The sequence below is a fragment of the Carettochelys insculpta genome, chromosome 3, assembly GCF_033958435.1.
Source record: "Carettochelys insculpta isolate YL-2023 chromosome 3, ASM3395843v1, whole genome shotgun sequence".
Taxonomy (NCBI): domain Eukaryota; kingdom Metazoa; phylum Chordata; order Testudines; family Carettochelyidae; genus Carettochelys; species Carettochelys insculpta.
Genome location: NC_134139.1, coordinates 172,546,570 through 172,569,873, shown reverse-complemented (window position 1 = coordinate 172,569,873; position 23,304 = coordinate 172,546,570). Strand labels below are relative to the sequence as shown.

At 44.6% G+C, this 23,304-nt stretch overlaps 1 protein-coding gene across 3 annotated transcripts in view; it reads right to left on the bottom strand.

Moving 5' to 3' along the window:
• SNTG2 (syntrophin gamma 2) overlaps positions 1–23,304 on the bottom strand; it is a 329,137-nt gene that overhangs the window by 95,975 nt on the left and 209,858 nt on the right. For all 3 annotated transcript variants that reach the window (XM_074988929.1, XM_074988931.1, XM_074988930.1), the window contains exons 10-11: positions 8,658–8,787; positions 7,287–7,325 (exon numbers count right to left, since the gene is read on the bottom strand). In XM_074988929.1, the coding sequence (XP_074845030.1) occupies positions 7,287–7,325; positions 8,658–8,787 (169 nt within the window). The remainder of the gene's footprint in view (positions 1–7,286; positions 7,326–8,657; positions 8,788–23,304) is intronic.

The following is a 23,304-nucleotide window of genomic DNA, read 5'->3' as shown; positions in this document are numbered from 1 at the left end:
GGTATGTGCTATGTGTGCCAGTTGCTGTGGGCCTCAGGGAGGGGCACACAGTTCCACCTGGGGTGGCTGCAGCCCACTCACATAGCCATCAGCCCCAGGGCACAGGCAGGCCAGACAGCCCCGCTCCCCTAGCCTCAGAAGACCAATGGGCGGCACTCAGAACCATGGAGCCAGGACAGCACCACAGGCCGCCCGGCCACAGAGGGACCGGGGAGGGCTGAGAAGAGCTAGCGCTCCTAGCACCCAGACGGGGAACCCCAGGATGTGGTACCGGCAGACTCCCCAGGATGAGGTGGAGAGGAGAGTGGGGTTTCATGGGGGCCTTTGCTGGGGACTAATGGCCCTTTCCTCTGCCCCTTATGTCTCCACAGCTCCAGCAGCTGACAGCCAGACTCCTGGGAAGCCTTTTTACAGAGGGAGAATGGGAGCAGCCTGGACTCCGACCGGGGATAGCACGGGGCCACCACCAGGCCATCTGCCAGTGCCTCCAGGGTGGGGAGGAGGAGGCAGGGGATACAGCCCACATGGTGGTCCTGCAGGACCTGACAAATGTGCTGCAGGGGTGCCTTGCCATGGAGTGGGAAGCCTGGGACTGGGTGGCGGATACCCTGATCCAGGCCATGGTTGGCTACCTGGCCCTGGCCACTGCCCCCTTGTGCGCCATACCTGCACCCACCCCCATGCCCACCCCACAGTCCCCCATGCCCCCATCACCCACCTGTCCCCCCTCTTGCCCCCTGCAGCTTCCCCCCTGCCTGAATCCCCCATCCCACTCCCCCACCCACAGTGGCACGCCCCCATGGGCCCGACCTCAAGGCCCGGCTCCCACCCCACATCCCCACTTGACAGCCTCATGCACCTGGCCCACACATTACTGTCCAGGGCTGGTCGGATGGAAGCCTCACCCCCCCCGCCCCATGCTCCCCCCAGCTGACCCCAGTGAGGCTGTGGGGACCATGCCCCAGCTGCACCCCTACCTCCCTGTGCTGTTGGCCCCAACCTGCCGCTGATGAGGCCCCTGGACATGGGGAGAAAAGGGCAGGTGACAGGGATACCGGCCATCGAGCCCCATCAAGGGGTAAGGCCGCCTGCCTCGCACCCAGCCCCCTGGGGCCTGCAGGGTGCCCACCCTGGGTTGTTACACCACTGTAAATAGTTCCCCCCAGGCCCCCATTAGCTGTTCCCCCTCCTGCCTATAAATAGTTCCCTCAGTCATGGAGGGGCACAGTTAATGTTCAGTAAACAGTTTATTGTTGAGTTTTACTGTGTTCACTGTGCATATGTGGTGGTGGGTGTGCATGTGTGCAGGGTGCTGGTGGTGGTTGGGTGTGTGCAGGGTGGGGGGATCATCATGGCCCCCGCTCGAAGGCCTGGCACAGGGCCTCCCATACCCACAGACCATCCTGCTGGGCCTGGCGGCATGGGGCGGCAGGGGGCTGTTTGTACCCATGCCCCACCTCAGCTGCCCACCCTTGCATGAAGAGCTCCTGTTTCACCTCCACCAGGTTGTGCAGGGTGCAGCAGGCCCCAACCACTGCTGAGCCATTGGGGAGGCCCACCTCCAGCTTGGTGTGGAGGCATCTAAAACGCCCCTTCAGGTGGTTGAACACCTGCTCTACCATATTGCAGGCCCAGTTCAGCTGCTCATTAAAAACGTCCTGGCTAGGCTGTATGTGCCCTGCATATGGCCTCATCAGCCAGGCCTGCAGGGGGTAGACTGCATCCGTCACGATGCAGGGTAGCATTGCGGTGTCCCTGACAGGGAGCTCCTACCAGGGGATGAAGGTCCCATCAGCCATGCGACATCCCAGCCCTGAGTTCTGGAACACCCTAGCCTCATGGGCATTGCTGGACCAGCCCACACAGATGTCCTGGAAGCGACCATGGGTATTGACCAGAGCCTGCAGGACCACCGAGTGGTAGCCCTTGCGGTTCACAAAGGCCCCATGGCTGTGCTCCAGGGCCCAGATGGTGATGTGTGCACCATCCAGGGCTCCGAAGCAGTTTGGGAAGCTCAACTCCTCAAAGTCCTGGATGGCATCATCCAGGTCCCTGATGTAGACCAGCTGCCTCAGGAGCACCTTGTTGATGGTCTGTACAACCTTCAGGGCATGGGGGGGCATGCTTGTGAGTGTGGGGTGGGGTGTGGCATGCCTGCCCTTCTCTATGCCCGCCCCTTGCCCTCTGTGTGCCTGCCCGTCCCCATCCCACCCCTTGTCTCCTGTGTGCTCGCCCAACCCCATCCCCACCCTTTGCCTCCTGTGTGCCTGGCCATCCCTGTCCCTGCCCCTGTCCCCGGCTCGGGCTGCCTCCCCATTTTCCGACGGTGCCTCTTGCCAGGGTGTCCCCCGCCTCCGCCCCCCGCATGCAATCTAGGTATGACCCAGGCGTGGTTTACCTTGTTGAGGGTGACCCCAACAGTGGCTTTGCCCACCCCAAACTGGTGGCCAATGGATTGGTGACTATCTAGGGTGTCCAGCTTCCGGAGGGCGATGGCCACCCTCTTCTGGAGTAGGAGCACAGGTGTCACAGTGCTAGAGGGCTGGGGCAGGCCAGAGGCACAGCTCCAGGAAAGTCCTTTTGGTCATCCTGAAGTTCTGTAGCCACCAGTCATCGACCCAGTCCTCCAGCACCAGCCGGTCCCACAAGTCACTGCTTGTGGGGAAGCCCCATTTGTGGTGGATAACCTGGGGCACCAGGTGGGGATGTCACACCCTGAGGATGGCCTTTGTGAGGTGGCTATTAGGGTGGCCAGCCGGAGCCGGTGGTGTACAGTGGCCAGGACTGCGGCCAGTGCACCAGTCTTGGCCTCAGTGGTTGGGGGGGTGCTGCTTGGGGTCCATGGGGGCCCGGGATGCCTCCTCCGCTCTCTCTCCCTACTTGCCTGGGGACAGGTAGCTAGCTCTGGGTGTGTGCAAGCCAGGATTTGGGGTGGGAGGCCCTTTAAAGGGACAGTGGGCAGCGACCCCAGAAGGGCTCATCCGATATGCGACCCGGCCCACAGTGCTTCCTGCCTCTGTTCCTTTGAAAGAGAACCCTGAGATGTGTGGACGGTCTCTTTCGAAAGTGCACTGTGGGCCTCTCAAAAGGACGGGTCAAACCTTGGGTCCCCCTTCGCATGTGTGCAAGCTCCATTTTTAAGGCCTTCTTTCGACATTCAATTTTGAAAGCCGTCCTTTCGAAAAGAAATGCAAATGGCCATTTCGAAGTTTACTAATGAAGCACTGAAATACATATTCAGCACCGCACTAGAATGCTGGAAGCTGCAGCTCTTTGATATTGATGTGGCTCGCTGCTGCGTGGCTCGTCCAAATGGGGCTCCTTCTCAGAAGGACCCCAGCAACTTCAAAATCCCCTTATTCCTATCAGCAGATAGGAATAAGGGGATTTCGAAGTTGGTGGGGTCTTTTTGAAAAGGAGCCCCATCTGGACGAGCCGCGTGGCTGCAAGCCATGTCAATTTCAAAGTGTCGCGGCTGCTGGCATTCTAATGAGGTGCTGAATATGTATTTCAGCACCTCATTAGTAAACTTCAAAATGGCCATTTGCATGGCCATTTCAAAGTTTTGGGCTAGTGTAGACATAGCCTATGTGAGGCTAGATGTTTACCATCGTTACTTAGGTTGAGCGGTAACTAGAGGTAGATCTAAACAGCAAAGTTATTTCAAAATAACAGCCATTATTTCAGAATAACTACTGTATCGTCTATACAATGCAACTGTTATTTTGAAATAATTTAGAAATAGTGGTTGGCTTATTCTGAAATTGATAAACCTCACTGCGCCCATGGTTACACTACCCTTCCTCTCAGAAGGGGTGAGTACATTACAGCCATTCAAAAATGCAAATAAGGCACTGATATGACTATTTAGTCCCTCATTTGCATAATGGCAGCCACCCAGCCCATCAAAAGTGGTGATTTTGAATTAAAAATAGCTGTGTAGCCAGGGTTCCTTTGAAAAGGTGCCCCTATTTTGAAAGCACCCTTCTTCCCTGCTGTGTAGACATATCCTAACTTATTTGAAATCAGTAAGGTGACTTGTTAAGAGGGGCACTATTCAATCATGTATGCCTGGCAAAATTGGTCATGTTCTTTTTCTAATGATCTATCTATTTTTACCAAAATTAAAAGCAGCATCTGAAAACTCAAAAAGCTGTTCTCCTGACTAACCAAATGGTCAGGTTGCCATTGTCTCCACAGTGGAGAAATTAAAATCTCTTCAATCCCCAATGTCCCCAAGAGAGACATAGAAGTAGAAAGCAAAACTCCTATGTCCTTTGGATCCTATCAAATACTATACACGCATGCTGTGCAAAAGAATTAACTTCTGTGCGACCCCTGTTTTGGAGGGAAGTTCTTAAGGGGAAATACATGAAGGGGAGAGTCCAGTGCCATGAAGCTGAGGGAAAGAAGAGTATGTCCCAAAGGAAATGTGGATGCATAGGTTTTTGTGAAGATGGCTTTCTTGTCAAGCAGTTCTTCCATGGTCCAACGCATTTGGAGACTGAATCCCAATTCCTTGATGAATAGTGCAGAAAAGTGCAGAGAAAATGTGAGGTCTCACTTTCGAGCCTCCAGTGTGGGTTTTTCCCAAAGAGAATTTGGGGTGGGGGGACTTAACAGGTGTGGGGCTTTGCAACTTTAAAAAAAGGGAGCCAGTATCAGCAGAATCACTAACTCCAGTATCTCTCAGATATAAGGAGAGATTTCCAGCATGATAACCCACATGACCAGAAGTTTGCAAGTATTTTCTGAAACACAGGAGTATCTCATTTATCTGAGTGAAGGCAGTGAGATCTAGTGAAATAATTTCAGGACTGCATGCTAACATTTCCCAAGACAAATTTGTACCAATTTGCTGTGTGTGGATTTTTCCAAGTAACTTAACCCTTTTTTTAACCCTGCAGTCCATCGTCTCTAAAATGAGAATAATAATAGTTATTTACTGCACAGGGGTAGTGTGAGGATTAAGTTTTACCTGAGTGTGTAGCTAATATTTCTCAAGTGCTCTGCAGAGTTATTAATTTATCATTATTTTTTTTTTATTTTCACTAAGGCTGTGTCTACACTAGCTCCCTACTTCAAAGGGAGCATGGTAAGTAGGGTGTCAGGAGATTATTAATGAAGTGCTGTGCTGCATATTCAGCACTTCATTAAGCTAATTCTCCCCCATGGCAACTTCTAAGTGTTCAACTTTGAAATGTCGCCTTGCATGTAGCCATGGCTAACTCGGTGGTACTTTGAAGTTTGAGCAGTAAAGGGACCTGGAATTTGTCTGGGACTGGGCAACTTCGATGTCCTAAGACAGTATTTTGAAGTACACCGAACCTTTCTAATTTAACAACTATCATAAGCTGATTTGGGGAACATTTGAAACATTCATAAATCCATGAGGATTTGTGCACTATTTCTTTAAATCTGTCAAGAATTGCTTTAAGCTTCCTGTTTTAAAAAGCTGGTGTAGATCAATCCAGCAGCTACGGGATTCTATATTCTATATTCTCTGTCTGCTTGAGGCAGCATTTTCTACAATGCCTACTCCACCAGTAATGGTTGAGAGCTGCTTCACTTGGATCACCAGTAGTGAGTTGGGGGTCACCCCGACTCCTATAACTCCAGATGCTAGATCTCTGTACCCATACAGATTGCTATCTAGACAAGTCATTGCATAGATGGGGCAAGCAGGCTCATGAAAAATGAGAGACAGGCAAAAGCATCATGACATCTGATGTGTTCAGGGCACTGCCAGTGGACCTGCAGTGGGGTGACCCATGCCCTGACATGGTACAAGTGAGCCCATTTAGATTAGACAACTTTTTCTCAAAAAACAGAAGATAACATCCAACTGCAAATAGAGCTATTGGGAAAACTCCTTAAAGGTGCTTTACAGAACAAACCAAACATGATAAATACTGGCCTAACACTTGATCAATACTGCTCTATTAATGTGGAGAAGAAATTGCACAATTTTACAGTTCCAGTGACATGGAAGGATGGTAACTCCTATTAGCCTATAAAAATCCCTACAGATGGTTCTGTGTACAGAAAACTAACAAAATATACAGTGATACCATGATGTGTGTTTTTTTGGAAATTGAGTAACAAATCTTACTGCCTTCTGATAATTTATTTCAGTTTCTGGAACAGTATGATACATTTTATCAGGAAGAAGGGGAATGTGGTAATGTTCAGACAGCGGTAATTGTAAATATCCTATATGGCCAACAAAATTATGTACAGTATGTTATAACCTAACACAAAGAAAAAAAGCCCCAAAACAGGGACTCTGACAACCTGATTTAGGAGAAATTCTTTCCATGTCTCAACTATGGTGATCAATTAGAACGTGAGCATGTTGATAAGACCCAACAGGCAGCGGCCTGGAGATGAATTCACTGTAGTAATTCAATAACACTATCTGACGTCCCATTGGGAATCTTTGCTACTAACATGGTAAGTAATCTCAGAGAAAGCTGTGTTAGTCTGTAGCATTATGAAACAAAAATAGCAGTCCTGTATCACCTTAAGAATTATTATTTATTAGGTGATGAGCTTTCATGGGACAGAACCACATCTTCACATCTGGAGAATACTGATAACTAATAACTGAGAAAAAGAATTTTTAAAAAATGAAGAAAAAAAACTAAACCCTGATGATCAGTTAGACAGAGCAGTAGGAAGGTGGCACGGGGTGGGGGGGGAGGGGGGCAGGAGGAGGGGAGAGAAAGGGAAAGGGAGGAGGAAAAAAACCTCTGTAAGTGTCTATTAAGTGCAATGCCTGTGGCTCCAGCCTATAAAAGCTTATGCCTAATAAATTGTTAATCTTTAAGGTGACACGGGACTCCTCATCATATTACTGTGGCTTCACTATGTTTATAAAGCAGAATATAAAGCATTTACTAAAATACTGCAATTGCCTAAGAATTAAATCCATACTTTTCAAAGTAAATGGACACAGTGTGGTCATGATGTAGAATCCTAACTTTTACTATGATGTTTGTTCTTTCTAATTTACTAAATGATTTAATCTGCAATAGTTGTTTTCAGTTACTAGTGTGAATTAGTCAGATTCTTTTATGGTAAGTAGGACATCTCAGAATCTAAAACCTGTTTTGCCTAAAGAAAGTGAAGATTTAGAGTTAGAACTGGCAATCTGAGTGTATGTCTGCAGGCAGATCCAAAACTTTGCAGCCTAAAGGAAATACAAGGAAGCAGATTTTTCCAGCAATTTTTAAAGAGAGATAATTAATTATAAATATATATAGGCAATACAATGAAAATCTTACCTGGTCTGACAATGAACTGCATTTATTTGCCATTTTCATCTGCAGAAAACCAGAGATTAAACAATAGTCAGACTGATGAATATGTAAGCAGGATTTGAAGGAATGTTTCTCTTATAGCTAGTTGGAAGGAAGGGAGAGACTCTGGGTATGTCTATGTAGATACAGTTTTCTCCTGATTTGCTTAGATTTGTTAGCTATTTAGCAGATGAAGCAGTGTTTTCTTTATTTCAATCACCTTAAGTTGTGACCCAACACCATCTATCTGTGCTATAAATTCAGGGACAGCTGAAATATTGTTACCAATGTTTGCAATTTTGTCAGAACACAGAAAAGCAGGACTACGCTAAATTGTTACGACGCAAAGAACAGTTAGCAAAAAGCATCTGGCTCAGTAGAGGCTTGACTTCCAGAGGTAAAGGACCAAGAGGATTGGTCCCAAAGAAAGCTGATGAGGTTCAACCAGGACAAGTGCAGAGTCCCTCACTTGGGGTCAAAAGAATCTCAAGTACTGTTACTGGCTGGGGACCAACTGACTAAGCAGCAGGAAAGGACCTGGGGATTACACCACCGCGCTCTGCCCTGCTCACTTTCTCCCTGCCTCTTCCCCTAACCCTGAGCAATGTGACTCAGGGAACTAGTGCTGGTGTCCACACTCACCAGCAGCACTTGGGGAAGTGGTATAAAGTGGCCCCAGCTCACTCTGCTCCACCGGCCAAATGGCTTTGCTTCCCACAGTGAGGGCAGGGGCAATCCAGCCCCTTCCCTAAGTAATGTGGCCCGAGAAGCAGAGGCAGACTGATGCCAGGAGACAATAATAAAATTGGCATTGCCAGCACAGGTTTTTCATCACAGTCTGGAACTTCTGCCGGTGGCAAAGTGGTGACCAAAGGGAAAGATCTGTTTTGGTCTCCTATGCCACTGTACGTGGTGATGACCAGTGAAAGACATCCAGACAGAGCAATGCTTAGTTTTCATAATGCTTAATGATGCTTGTAGGACTGTTCCCCAGACTGCCGGTCTGACACAGTATGCTAAGGCAATTTGATCTTATCTATCTCAAAGAGGATAGGAATGCACATGCACATCAGATATGCTGTTGTGCTACCCTGGTAAGAGAAAATGGGTGAGAGATATGAAATATTGTGGCATGGGGTATGGGTGACCAAAGCACAGTGTGCAGTCCACATGCTGCTCTTTCACAGTTAAAGTGCAGCTCTCAGAGCCTACTGTGCTCCTCTTCTCTGCCTAACAGACACTGGCAGGGAGTAGAAACCACAAGCCCTGCCACCTGCTACAGGCAGAAACTGATACACAAGGCATTACACTATGATGGGAAAATGAAAAGTAAGTTAAATACTGAAAGTAACATACATTTTGAAGCGTCAAATCACTGATGTTAGTTGATAAAGCTCTCAGCCAGTCAGCACTCTCCTGAGCTGTATAAAATTGAAGTATCCCAGTACTAACTCCATCAAGTGCCAGCACTTCAAATGCATTACATCTGCAGTACAAAGAAATTTGCATAACATAAGATTTTCATAAACAATCCAACAGTTCTCAGTATTCCTCTGCTCCTGAGAATTTTTTCCATGTTTCATTTTTTTTGCATATTTACGGAAAGAGAAAAGCAACAGAAAAGGGACGTAGTAACTTGTAGTAGCAGGAAACAGAGTAAATAGTTTATTTTAATCAAAACATATAAACTTTTGACAAATTATTTATTATTGTATAATTATGGCTACACTTACACTAGTGAGTTTTGCCAACAAAACTGTGGAGTGTGCACACACAAAATGTGTTTTGTCAGCAGTTTGTTGACAAAACTCAGCACTTTTGCCAGTAATGTTTTGCCTCTCAGCCATGAGGCATAACACTGCTGTCAAAAGCCTTCATCTACAAAAAAGGCTGTGTGGACACTCTGTGGGGCCTTCTCTTGGCAGACAGGGCATCCAGAACAATGGGTAGCCCTGTCTGCTTTGCTTCCTGGTGCCTGTTTTGTTGAGAGAGCAGCCAGGCAGTCTGGTCGCTCTGTCAACAGAGCGGAGAGCTTTTTCGATCTGCTTTTAGCGTGTGGCCGCACTCTGTCAACAGAAGCTTTGTTGGAAAGTCTTTTCTGATAACGTCTTCTGTTGACAGAGTGCTGTAGTGTAACCATAGCCCATATGTACATAATCACTACATTTAAGGTATTTTATTAAGGATGCATCAATTAGATTGATGTAAACAATGGTGTAACATCTTGTGACAAAATAAATGTTTGATACTCTTAAAAACTTTCAACAGTAGTCACAAAGCAAATATCTTCATCTTTAATGGTAAAGGCTTTTTTCAATTCCAAGCAATCATTCTTACATTCATTAATCCTGTGTCTACACGAGCCTCTTCCTTTCGGAAGGAACATGTTAAGGAGTGGGTTCAAAAGATGTTAATGAGGTGCTGCAATGAATATGCAGTGCCTGATTAGCATAATGGCGGCCGCGGTGATTCAAAAGTGTGGCTTTTCAAATCATGTGCCACCCATGGAAATGGTACCTTCCAAAAGGACCCCTCCAGTTTTCAAAAGCCCTTCTTCCTATCTGGTGTTAGGAAGAAGGGCTTTCAAAAACTGAAGGGAGGGTCCTTTCAGAAGGTCCCGGCTCCACGGGTGGCACACAATTCGAAAAGCTGAACTTTTGAATTGCTGAGGCCACCATTATGCTAATCAGGTGCTGCATACTCATTGCAGCAGCTCATTAGCATCTTTTGAACTCACTCATTAACATGCCCCTTCCAAAAGGAAGGGGCTCATCTAGACCCAGCCTAAATGTGCATGGAAATCCAAACTCTTTGAATTTCTTCAAGGCTCTCAATATGAACACCCAAAAATTAAGGCAACCCAAATCACTTCCCACCACTGAAAATGTAGATCAAACTAAATATGTCACATTCTCTTCTATCTGTGAGATCATGTTCACAAAATATTTATTTGATTGATAAAGATTGTGAGCCACTGCTTTACAATCAGAAGACATTGTGATATTACCAAGATTTATAAGAATCTTACACTCTACAACAGCTCACAACATACATCTCTGATGAAAATTGAGGCGAAAACCCTCCATTCAACATGGAAATCTCCACTTCAATAGATGAGTCATTTATGGACTTTTATCTCCTTTGATGGGACAAGGAATTCTTGACCGGGAAGGAAGAATCACTGCATAGATTACATGGAATGATATCACCGAGGACCTATAATTTATACTTCCCAGTAGAAGAGGCTGAAGCCCTTCTTCAGATCATGAAAAAATTATACTACATGATGACCACTAAAGAACTCAGGTCAGAGATAGCCTCATTGATTCTGGCAGGCCACCTAGCCACACCTATCTAATATGTCACTCATCCTAGCATCCTAGATCTGTCAGGAGAATCAGGATGAAAGAGTCTATTTTAGTATTTTATTTTATTTGTGTTTTGCATAGGTCACATTGGGAAAGTTTAAAGGTGCTGCAGATATGGGGAAAAATCTTGGAAGATGGAAACGTTTGTCTTTAGTATTCAACATTTTAATAGATCATAGTTAATGTTTTAATTTTAATTGCTGCAGCTCTGTGTCTCTGTTATGCAGTTCAACAATTATTGATCGCAGGCACATGCCATCCTTGGCAAAATATCTTTGTCTGCTCTTTCTATTTTGAATCTGTCCACTTTAGCCTGTATTTCATGTATTTATAGCCAGAAAATGAACAGCAGATTTTGGCTTTCCATTCCTGTGGGCAGTCCAATTATCCTTATCTTGTTGCATCTATTACCATTTTCATCATCTTCATTATTTTCTCCCAGATCAGAACTTTATTTTCTAATTACTGCAAGCATTTCTGCACAGAAATGTTTGAGCCCCATGCTGTAGCTACCAGCTGTTCTCTACCCTCAAGCTGCTCCCAAAGGCTATCCACTCTAGCTGTGAAATTAATAAGTGATTGCTGCCAGGTATTTCACATTTCTTCAATGCTAAAAACTAATTCTTTTGCTAAGTTGGGAATGATTACTGCTTCTATCTTGACAACTAATTCTCTTGTCATACACAAAGTTACTTGAGCAAAAGAGAATACAGAACATGGATAGGGAAAATAGAACCAGAGAAGAAATCAAGGTGAAAAGGAGGGAAATATGTGTTTTTGCTTTTCAATTATTTGTGAAACACTTCAAGAATAATACAATTAATTTGATAAAATTAGAGGCAGATAGAGGTAGTGTGACCTAACAAACAGAGCACTGGGCAGGATTCAGGGCATTATTCTCAGTTCTAAAACTTTTCTGCTTTGCAGGTAACTTCACCACACTATTGCTGCTGCTACACTACCACTCTGCCATTGGAGGTGCCATGGTAATGAAGCAATTTGAAGCAGGCTAATGAGGCACTAATATGCATATTCAGCACCACATTAGCATAATACCGGTCACAAGAATTTCAAAGTGCAGACTTTGAATTGTAGATTGAGAGTGAAGATAGGGGTAGCTTCAAAACAAGCGCCCCACTTGAACATTCTCTTACTCCGATCTAATTCTGTGCGAATAAGGGAATGTCAAAGTGGGGCGCTTATTTCGAAGCTGCCCCCATCTTCACTGTTAATCTGTAATTCAAACTCTGTTTGCTTGGCCACCATTATGCTAATGAGGTGCTGAATAATATGCATGTTAGCGATCTACTAGCCTGCTTCAAATTGCCTCATTACCAAGGCACCTCTGCCAGGGGAGTGGTAGTATAGCAGTAGCCTATGTTTCAGTTTTTTTATCTGTAAAGTAGAGATTATGGTACTTACCCGCCTTTGTCAAGCACCTTAAGATCCACTGAAGAAAAGGACTGGATATTATTATTAGACAGAAGATTACCGAAAGAGAAGACCAGGGAGAACTTAACAGAGGTATGAATATTCATTGCCCAAATGAGTTTGCATTAATTAGATGCAAAGAGGTCACAGCATCCACTTAGCTTCCCCAGATTCAAAGGTACAACAATCATGAAGATATTCTGATAAAGGTTCAGTTCAACTTCAGTCCTCACTGGGAAACCTGCTTTAAGGGAAAGGTTGGAATTCCCATCCTCCTGAGGACCAGGCATCTCAGTAGAAGGCATTACAAAGTTTTGAAGCTGGTGCCTGGTGTGTTTGAAATAGTTATGTCCTTTGATATATTCATCTATTGTTACTTCCCTTTAATAACAGGCAAAGGGCAGTTTCCTCTTGTTTATGCTTTCCCACCACATAATTACAAATAGACAGACAGACTAGATCAATCAGGCAGCCTATAAAGTGTTCAAGCCAATTTTCTTAGCTCTGCTTTGATATCTGATTTCAATGTCTCCTTTGCTTAGAACAGCTAGAAAATTAGTTCCATTAGTGCATGTAGATTTTGACGGAATTTTTATTTTTCTTAGTGTGGATTATGACAGGATTAGAATGTGAGTTCTCAGAGAAGATTACTAGATGGGCCTCTGTACTACTTCATCTCTCCATAAATGAAGATTCAAATCTGCTGATTTTTGTATATCTGAATTTTGCGTCATTTCATATTTCTGTGAAATGACCAAGGATGATGGCTAATGCTGGATGTCACAGTTGTGCCAGAACTCAATTATGATTTCATAGAAAGGTCATTGATCACATTACCGTAAACAAAATAATTTTATTTTGAAATGAAGTTGTTTTCAGGCGTTTAATAATAATAGGTAATAGATTAAAACCACTTAAAGATGCAGGTCACTTCCTACACACCATATTTTGGTACTCTGAACATGTAAAAGGTCATAGAAAAAGTTCATTCAGAAACAGATTGGTTTTAGTAGATACTTCATAGGGAAAATCTTTTTTATTATTTCTTTTGCAACTAAAGCCATGGTGTAATATACAGCCATGGTACTGCAGCCTAGAACGCATATTAAATCTTCACCTGTCAGGGTAAGAAAAATTGGTCTCGGCCCCACAAAAAGAGAACCTTAGGAGAGTCTGTTTATAGTCTTCAGTCTGGGTGTTCTTATTGAAAATGGCTTTTTTCAGAAAAAAATTCCATACACAATCAAAACAAAAAGCAGTCAAGTAGCACTTTAAAGTCTTTAAAGTGCTACTTGACTGCTTTTTGTTTTGATAGTGTATAGACTAGCATGGCTTCCTTTCCATATACAATCAGTGACTCAATGGAAATGGAAAAGCCAGGGGCAACCTTATAAACATGCAGTGTGTGGGACATGATCCCTTTCTTTATCAGGATAATGTCTGAATAGTTGAAGACTGACTCATCAGTTGAATTCACTGATTTTGTATGCTCTTTCTCCTTGTCCTCACTATTTCCAATTGCCATATGTAAACATTATGCAGAAGATAGTTAAAAGTATCTTCCTTTGTACAGGAAGCAATGATGTCATTGATCTGAGTACCTTCTCTTTTATAATGGAAGTGTATCACTAGTAGTATTTTACTGCCTGGTTAAAAGGCAAAAGGTAGCTTTCTATGTACTTTACGTCAGAAGTTTTCTGTAAAATCGTCTGACAGATAAGAAAAAATTGCCATTTTTAAGTGAGTGATGCAGGAGGGTATGTTTTGTTTGTTAAGAACATAAAAGAGTAAAATGCATCTCAAAGGTGTAAATGCTTGCAGAGAGGGATAGCATGAGCCTATACGCTGGCTCAGTTTGGGCGATGAAAGTATGACATTAATCCTCAATACTTTCACAATCAAATTGTTCAACTAAATCCAATCGTAATAAGTGTTAGATGTCTACAGGCTGAGTAAAGTGCAAGTAATGAGAACCACTACACCGAAAAAAATATCAGAGTAATTTAAGTTCCATTGTAGTACCCCTTGAGAATAGGAACTACCTGAAAATGTAAAGATGGCATATTTATATCACATTGCTATTGTACTCCATAGGATGCAGCCATGTCTATTAGAAGCAAGCTTTGTGGTGGTCATCAGAATACAGACATGCATATTTCTGTGTGTCTTCTGTAATCAGCAGCATTGATAGTGCCACAGTCCTGGGCCCAGGAGACAGAGGGGCCTGGCTCTCCATCTCCAGAAGGGGTGTGGTCAAGGGTGGACGTTGTGAGGCTTGGGACAGCAAGCCTGCCCCTCTGACTGCCCCATGCTCCCTCTGAGCAGCTTGTGGACCAGCACACAGTGCTCAGTGGCATTTCAAAGGTGCCTGGATCCTTGGCTGTGGCAGCAGCCAGAGCTCCTGCTCCTTTTGAAATGCCAGGCCTGGGGGCAATTGTTCTCTTTGCCTCCTCCCCTCCCACAGTAGTGGGCCTGTGTATAATAATGGCACAATTTACCTAGCTGTAACTATCAGTTGTACAAATTAGGGGCCCAGCCCTGCAAAGACTTAGCCTTGAGCACATGGATAGTCCCACTGAGCTCTGTAGAGATGATCAGGTACTTAAACAGTAACAGAGAGGTAGCCATGTTAGTCTGTATTCTAATATAGCAAAACGAAAGTCATGCAACATTTTAAAGAATAACAGAATGATTTATTAGTTGATGAGCTTTCATGGGACAGACTCACTTCTTCAGATCTATGGAATTTCCAGTCCAGACCCAGTTATATAGTACATAGGTTCAAAAAAATTGCAACAAAAACTAACGAATAAAATACATAAGACTGAAGGAGGGGATGAGGGGTCGGGGATGTTAAGTGTCTTGCCTGAGATAATTATGAACATCAAAAGAAGTGACGCACTACTTGTAATGAATGAGATAATTGCTGTCTTTGTTCATACCGATGGTTAATGTGTCAAATTTGAATATGAGCCCGAGTTCACAAATCCCCCTATACAATGTTTTTAAAGTCTCTTTGTTGTAGGACACATATTCTCATGTCTTAACAGAATGGCCCACTCCACTGAAATGCTCATTGACAGATTTATGTGTATTGAGATTCCTAACGGCTGCCCTGTGTCCATTCATTCTTCGGCAAAGTGTTTGTTCGGTTTCTCCAATGTACATTGTAGAGGGGCATTGCTGGCACATAATGGCATATATAATTTTTGTCGAGGTACATGAGAATGAGCCCTGATCTTGTAATTAACGTGGTCAGGTCCGGTGATGGTATCCGCAGAATAAACATGTGGATGAAGTTGTCAACGGGGTTTGTTGCAAGGAAAACTTGCAGGATTGGTATTGCTGTGATGCAGCCTGTGATTGCTGGTGAGAAGCTTTCTTAGGTTTGGCGGTTGTCTATAGGAGAGTATAGACCTGCTACCTAGGGCCTTCTGGAGTGTAGCATCATGATCTAGAATAGCTTGTAGGCTTTTAATGATGCATTTCAGGGGTTTGAGCTGGGGAATATTGGTAATGATAAGTGGTGTTCTGTTACTGCCCTATCTTGAAATAGCTGGTTTCTGGGTACTTCAAGATAGGCCCAAGAAGGTCAGTTATCTCATTCAGTACAAGGACTGCTTCCCTTCCTTTGATGTTCATAATTATCTCAGGCAAGACATTTAACGTTCCCCACCCCTCACCCACTCCTTCAGTCCTATGTAGTTCATTAGTTAGTTTTTATTGCAACTTTTTTGGACCTCTGTACTATATATCTGAGTCAGGACTGGGAATTCTGTAGATCTGAAGAAGTGGGTCTGTCTCACAAAAGCTCATCACATAATAAATCATTTTGTTAGCCTTTAAAGCACTACATGACTGCTGTTTTCTTCTGGTACTTAAAGTTAAGTATGTGCAAAAGCCTTTGCAGAATCAGACCAAAAATCAAAACAAAGTTATCAATACCTGTTGGGAAAGAGGAAGGTGATAGCTGGAAGTAAATAAAAACTATATATGGAATAACAGATATTTGTTTCAATTCATGTTATTGAATCAACCGGTAAAATTGATGTCAGTATAGTTAGATAATCATTAACTTCCTAAAATCAATGCATTTATTTATAGTTTATTCTGAATCATTTAGATGATCAGAATCATACGATATTCCAGTAGTTTTCTCAGTATAATAGGAGTGTGTGTCAGAGGTAGATGTCTTTAGTAATAAACCATCTGCTCTATTATATGTAAGTCTTTGTAGGCACACTGCATTTATCTTAATGATGGCTTCACAGCTGACTTGGCAGGTCAATGCCTTCAATCTCACGGTATAAAACATGTGTCTCTTTAGATACTCCCTGATCCATAAACTGGCCTGTAAAACCTAGATTTAGATAATAATTACCAGACTGCCATGTCAGTCTGGGGCTAGTTCAGGTACAGTTTCTACTGCAGTCATTTTAACAGCAGAACAATCTACAATATGTGGAAAAAGAACTTCATTAATCTGCACCACTGCCACAGTAAACCTCATGTACACTACGGTTAAATTACGGGTAGATGACTACTTGTTAAAGACTTTCTATTCTCTATGCAACAGGCATGCATAACTCCCATCACTACTGATAGAACTTAAACACGCATGTCTGGGGGAAAAAAAACTCTGACTTCTGTCTGACAATGCATGAGAGATTTACTGGATCCCTCTCCAGATCTCTGCTTTAGAGACATTATGACAATGTAGGCATAGATTTTCTACGTCATTTATGATTGAGCTAAAACTGTTATTTTTTACATAATATAAAGCAGAAATATTTTTCCATGACAAGCTTCTGAAAACAGGTCATATTAATGAACAAATTTACAAGCTGCCAAGAATGTGATTCATAATGTTTTGTGGGGGAAGAAGGGAAGGGTTATACCCAAAAATAGTCAGTTCCTTTCAGAGTCACACTTTATATTTTAATGACTGATTCACAGTAAATGCAAGAGGAAACAAGCAGGTCTGCCAGAGCCCAGAATTCTTTTCAGTCCTCTGCTGCCAGAGGCCACTCATTCTGATGAATTCCCTGAGGATGGTTCGAGGAGGCAGATCTGCTGACAAATAATGCTGTCATTGGTACATGCCCCACTGATGGTGGTAGGAATGTGCAGGTCCAGACAAAATCATGGTTGAAAATATTTTACTGCAAATTTAATCCTAACTTCTGTTTGTGACTGAGCCTTGTTTACAAGTTATTCATTGCTGCATTCCTCTAATCCATGAGCAAGCAATTTTCAGCCCCCGACCTGGTCATTTCAGCTATTCATGGTGTGTGATTCTATCTCATCATTGTTACTTATACACAACTGCAGTATCTGAGCCTCTCACAGACTTTAATTTACTGTGACCTCACAAGTTCTTTATGGCCGTGTAGGAAGTCCTAGACCACCCGGCCCTTGGCCTAGGGCGGTTGGCAACCAAAGAGGGGTTGCAACACCGGCCCGCACTCAGTTGGGACGGTCAGCAGTTCCCAGTGCAATACAATACAGGCCCCAGCCCCTCAGTCCAGGGCGGGGCAGCAGTTCACAATGGCAATACAAGCCCAGCCCAGCCCTCAGTCCAGGGCGGGGCAGCAGTTCAAATAGCAGTACAAGCCCAGCCCAGCCCTCAGTCCAGGGCGGGGCAGCAGTTCAAATAGCAGTACAAGCCCAGCCCAGCCCTCAGTCCAGGGCGGGGCAGCAGTTCACAAGGGGTTAGCTCAGGCCCAGCCCTCAGTTTGGGGCGGGGCAACAGCACCACGGTTTAAGCACCAGCCCAGCCCTCAGTTTGGGGCAGGGCAGCAGGGTAAGGAGGTTTAAGCACAGGCCCAGTGCAGGCTGGCCCTGTCAAGGAGGGGGTAGGGGGTCGCAGGCCCTCCCACTCCACTGCGACCCGGCCCGGGGCCCTGGGGGTCGCTCACACGCGACCACGGCAGTGGGGATCCAGGCCACAACACACTGCCATGGGTTCGGGAGCGTCGTTCCCTGGGCCACTTCCTACCTCTACCTCCACTGGCGGAAGGTCCCAGTCCATCTGGTCAGGGGGTCCCTCTAGGTTGGTCTCCTCCAGGTCATCCACCTTTGGGGGCTCCGGCCAGTCGCCCATCTCAATGTCATTGGGGTAGTCGGGCAGCAGTAGCACAGGGGACCCGCGGTGATCCGGGGCCTGAGGGCTACAGTGGTCCGCTGGGCCTCTGTGGCAGGCCACTCCTGGGGCTTCTTCCCAGGCGAGGGGTCTCCGCCGGCGTGAAGGTCCTGGCAGGTCTGGGAATTCCGGGTAGTCCCTCTTGGGCATCTGGACTTGGGGTTGTTGGGAGCCACTGGGGGCTTGCTCCTCCGGCCTGGCCAGGCGGCGACAGGCCCTCTGCCCTGGGCCCCGGGGAGCTCGGGCAGGCGCGTCCTGCCTGCCCGGAGGCCCAGCCTTTAATGAGCCCTGAGCCCTGCCCTGGGCTCTTCTAGCCCCGGGTTCCGCCCTCTGAGGGGCAGGGCTCTGGCCTTCTGGCTCTGGACCCGCCCACCAGGGCCTCTGCGCATCCTCCTCGGCCTCTGAGTTGGCAGAGGGCCATACCAACTCACTACAGGCCGGTTTAGTAGAGACATGCAAAGTCACCGAAATAGATACATTTGATAAAAGCTATTTGTTACTAGACAAGAATGCAAAAAGAGAGTGCAGCTGAAGCTCTCCTCCTGCTGCTGGTGCTGCTTCCCTTTCCCCATGACAATTTATTCCAGAAATACCTCAAGACAGTCTTCTAACCTTGGAGGTGCTCTCTGTAGATGTGTCAAGAAACTCCCACTCATGCTCCCACTTTGTTATCTTTCTAATACCTTGATGGGATAGGAAAGTATTATTACCATCCTTATTTTACAGATGCCGACTGAAAGCAGAGGTATTTAGATGTTAACTCCTACTGATTTCAGTGACTTGTAAGGCAGTCTGTAGTGGAACAGGGTACGTGTGTCTCACAAGTCCCAGGTTATTGTCTAACCGCTGGCCCATCCTTCCTGTTTATGTGAACAGGCCACCCATGCCCTATGGTTATGGCTTTACTAGATTAGACATGTATCGGAGGGGTAGCCGTGTTAGTCTGGATCTGTAACAGCAACGAAGGGTCCTGTGGCACCTTATAGACTAACAGAAAAGTTTTGAACATGAGCTTTCGTGAGCACAGACTCACTTCATCAGATGCTGGTCTTGGAAATCTGCAGGGCCAGGTTTAAATGAGCCAGAGAAAGGGTGGTCTTGCAAATCTGCAGGGCCAGGTATAGATAAGCCAGAGCAAGGGTGGGGATAACCTTGTTATCCCCACCCTTGCTCTGGCTTATTTATACCTGGCCCTGCAGATTTCCAAGACCAGCATCTGATGAAGTGAGTCTGTGCTCACGAAACCTCTTGCTCAAAACTTTTCTGTTAGTCTATAAGGTGCCACAGGACCCTTCGTCTAGACTAGACATCTGAAATCTTCTTAAATTAGAGAACTGTCAATATAGAGTACTCCACTTCTGACACGTCAGATGAATCATTCAGGATAAAATTCCTAGCACTTTTGGGATTCACAGACATTTTGCTCAATACCAGGGAAACATCCCCATGTGCACAGTGATAACTCCCGGGGGGGAAAAAAAAGTGAAAATCCACGACCTTATCCTATGCCACATCCCCCTTAATAGTCGCTTCTGCTGAAAGAATACAGAACACTGGCAGTCGATACCAGCTAGGCAATGAGGAATCACACTGTGCACACAGCTAGTTTATCATAAAGTGCTTTATTATACTTACCTCTTTCTCCCCATAACTCCTATCTATTTGTTTCATCCAACTGCTCCATGTTATCATTATCCTATAGTTACAAGACCTTCTGAATACAGGCTGGAGGCATAAAAGAAGTTAGGAGTTGTGACACTGAGAATCACAGCACCTAACTTTTACATGCCCAGAAAATCACTACAATTCACAAAACCTGAATTAAGTGCCTGAGCTCACTAACCAAAACATGGGGAGAAATGGGTGCCATATATTGAGATTTATAATCCAGCATGGTGATGGGAAGACATCTAACTTTGATGGTGGAAGATGCTGAAAAGAGGGCTATGTCTCATGAAGATAGATGCTCAAGTCTGGGCTGCAAGGTGATGCCTATTTTAACTTGTTATTCGCAGCTGTGCACCCTCTGCTGGAGTTAGGTGCCTATGCTGTTTTTGGAAGAAGCCAGGAGGAGGAGATTGCAGTGCCCACTTTATAATTCTTAGTCCCGTGGTGGAATAATGCATGCAATGTAGGCAACCAAGCTTCAGTTTCTCCTCATACCTCTAACCCTGACGGAGAGAATTTGAACAGGGGATCTCTCCTGGAGGCTACTGTGAGCCACCTGGCTAAATGGTATATGGTGGGTACCACCACCACCTCATCTGAGATTTTGAATGGGATCCTGTCTAGTCACTGGCCTTTTGCTTTGTCAATCCCTCTGGGACCTAGATGGGAGACAGGAGTCTGGATGTCTAGAATTAGGTGTCAGTGTGCATACTCGGAGACAGAAACCTAGGTCCCTAGGGGAATTCTGCCTAGAAAACGTATATAACAAGATAGTTTGGGTATCTACAGGGCTTTGACAGGAGCTTTGTGTATTGCAGTGGGTACAAAATTTGCACTTCGGTGACTCAGACATGGACTTAGGCACCAACCTCTTTTGTGCATCCAGGCCTGTGTCTTTACTGCATGTGTGGATCACACATTAGAGTTTTTGGTCCCTCACTGGGACCCTTAGGTGATACTGAAACAAGCAAATTGCATTAATTCAAACATTTATGAGCAATGAATAAGCAATTCTACTATTCATCTTGCAGGAAGATCATCCATTTGATTCACAAATATCTTTACAAATATGACTTTTCATTATCCAGCGAGCTCTAATGCTCATATGTCTGTTTGAACATTTTCTTTGCTAGGGTATGCCATTTGTTAGGATAAACATGACTGAGGAAATATTCCATCCGACACTTTCCTTTATCTATTCCATTACTTTCAATAATAATTGCTTTGGTCTCCAAATGACTTTTCTTGCAGCATTTAGATAAATATATTGATTTGTATTGGTTGGCTTTGAATATTTTAACATCTGAGCTAGTTTAATTTAAGAGAGATTAACTAGGAATATGTTACATTTAGTGTACTGCATGCTAAATCTCATGATGGAAGAGGATCAGCTAACAACATAATATCAGCCAAATCAGTCTGTAGACTTTTTGGATTAGGGCCACTGCTATATTCTGTCATCCAAAAATTAAGAAAAAATGCCATCAACAAAATCACTTAGTGTCATAGTGGTCTTTTTTATTATTGCCATATCCTAAAAAATCTACATTTGTGAAAGATTATGGGTTTTCACATACAGCTGAAAACATTCCCAGTGGAAGTACAGTATTTCCCACGCTGTGAATAGCAGAGCATTTTCAAATTATCATATTGGCAAAACAGATGATTAATTTGGATCTGAAATATAAACAGCATGTGAGGAGTTTTCAGGACAATATGCTTGTTCTTAACTGGGCACAGGCAAATGGGGTGTTTTGGTTTTTAAGAATGGGAGGTGTTTTTCACCTTTTGGTCTGCCTACTGTCAAGACACCAAATTCTAATACACTGTACTGCTCTCTCAGACTTGTTAGGATGTGACATTTGCTAGGATAAACATAACTGAGGAACTATGACATCAGTATCCCAGTGCAACACATCCTCTGGGAAAACTGGGAAAAAATGCATTCTGAACACTGCAGATGAAGAAGCAATACGCTCTTGGGACATTCTGTAAAGCCCAGTTAACAATACATCTTGGCTGTGTCTACACGTGCCCCAAACTTCGAAATGGCCATGCAAATGGCCATTTTGAAGTTTGCTAATGAAGCGCGGAAATGCATATTCAGCGCTTCATTAGCATGCAGGCGGCAGCGGCGCTTCGAAATTGACGCTCCTTGCCGCCGCGCGGCGCGTCCAGACGGGGCTCCTTTTCGAAAGGACCCCGCCTACTTCGAAGTCCCCTTATTCCCATGAGCTGATGAGAATAAGGGGACTTCGAAGTAGGCGGGGTCCTTTCAAAAAGGAGCCCCGTTTGGACGCGCCGCGCGGCGGCAAGCAGCGTCAATTTCGAAGCACCGCTGCCGCCCGCATGCTAATGAAGCGCTGAATATGCATTTCAGCGCTTCATTAGTAAACTTTGAAATGGCCATTTGCGTGGCCATTTCGAAGTTTGGGGCACGTGTAGACGTAGCCCTTGTGAGTAAAACTTAGTTAACTGGAACTCAGTTAAACATTCTGCTGGTGAAGCAACAGGCAATGAAGAACCCCTCATGGTTTTGGCCTCACATTAATGGACTTAAAGGGGAAATTAATTTCCTACAGATACGATTCACATGATTCCTACTCTTGGGTCTTGCACTTGTAGCACAAGGCAGAAAGGAAATAAAGGCTATCGATCCTTGGAGGCACTGGTAGGTTTCATGTACAAAGCAACTTTTTAGTGCTACTGTGCCATCTAATATGTTCGGCTTCATTTTCTTCACCAAGAAGGGGAAGCAAAGTGCTCTTTAAGTGCCAAAAAGCAGTAATTCAGCATGGAGCTTTTACTGTGTCTCATTGTGATGCAAGGACTGCCTCAGTTTCCCTTTAACATGGTGCCTTGATTTCCCTCTGAGTTGGTAGAACGTTTCATATTAGGGGATCAATTTCTTTTTTTCTCTGTAGAAATAGATGCAGATGATTCTCTGGTCTTTTTTCCTTCCTGGGAACAGGAGCTACCTTACATATTCTACTTACGCTTCTCAGCAAACCTTATTTTATAGCCTACAGGCTAGTCCCACCATGTCTTGTTGTTTGAATAGTATTGTGAGATGCCATACACCATCCTTATGGGAGTATCCTGTTAAAACTGTGCTAGAAATTTTACTGCTTTTAGTATATGCATATCTGAAAGGCACTATTCTCAAACACTAGATGCTTTTCACAAAACTATACCGAACACAATTCTTACAAAAGCAACTAAGTCAATAGTTTATCCTTTCCACACATAACCCAACAAATTTGTTTAAAAATTTGCCATCATGTTCTCCCTCTAAAGGCTACAGAAAATCATTTGCAGATTAACAAATTCAGCTCTTGCTGGTCCCTGACATATGCGGATGCCAACTTTTCCCACATTTTATAGGTTAAAAAAC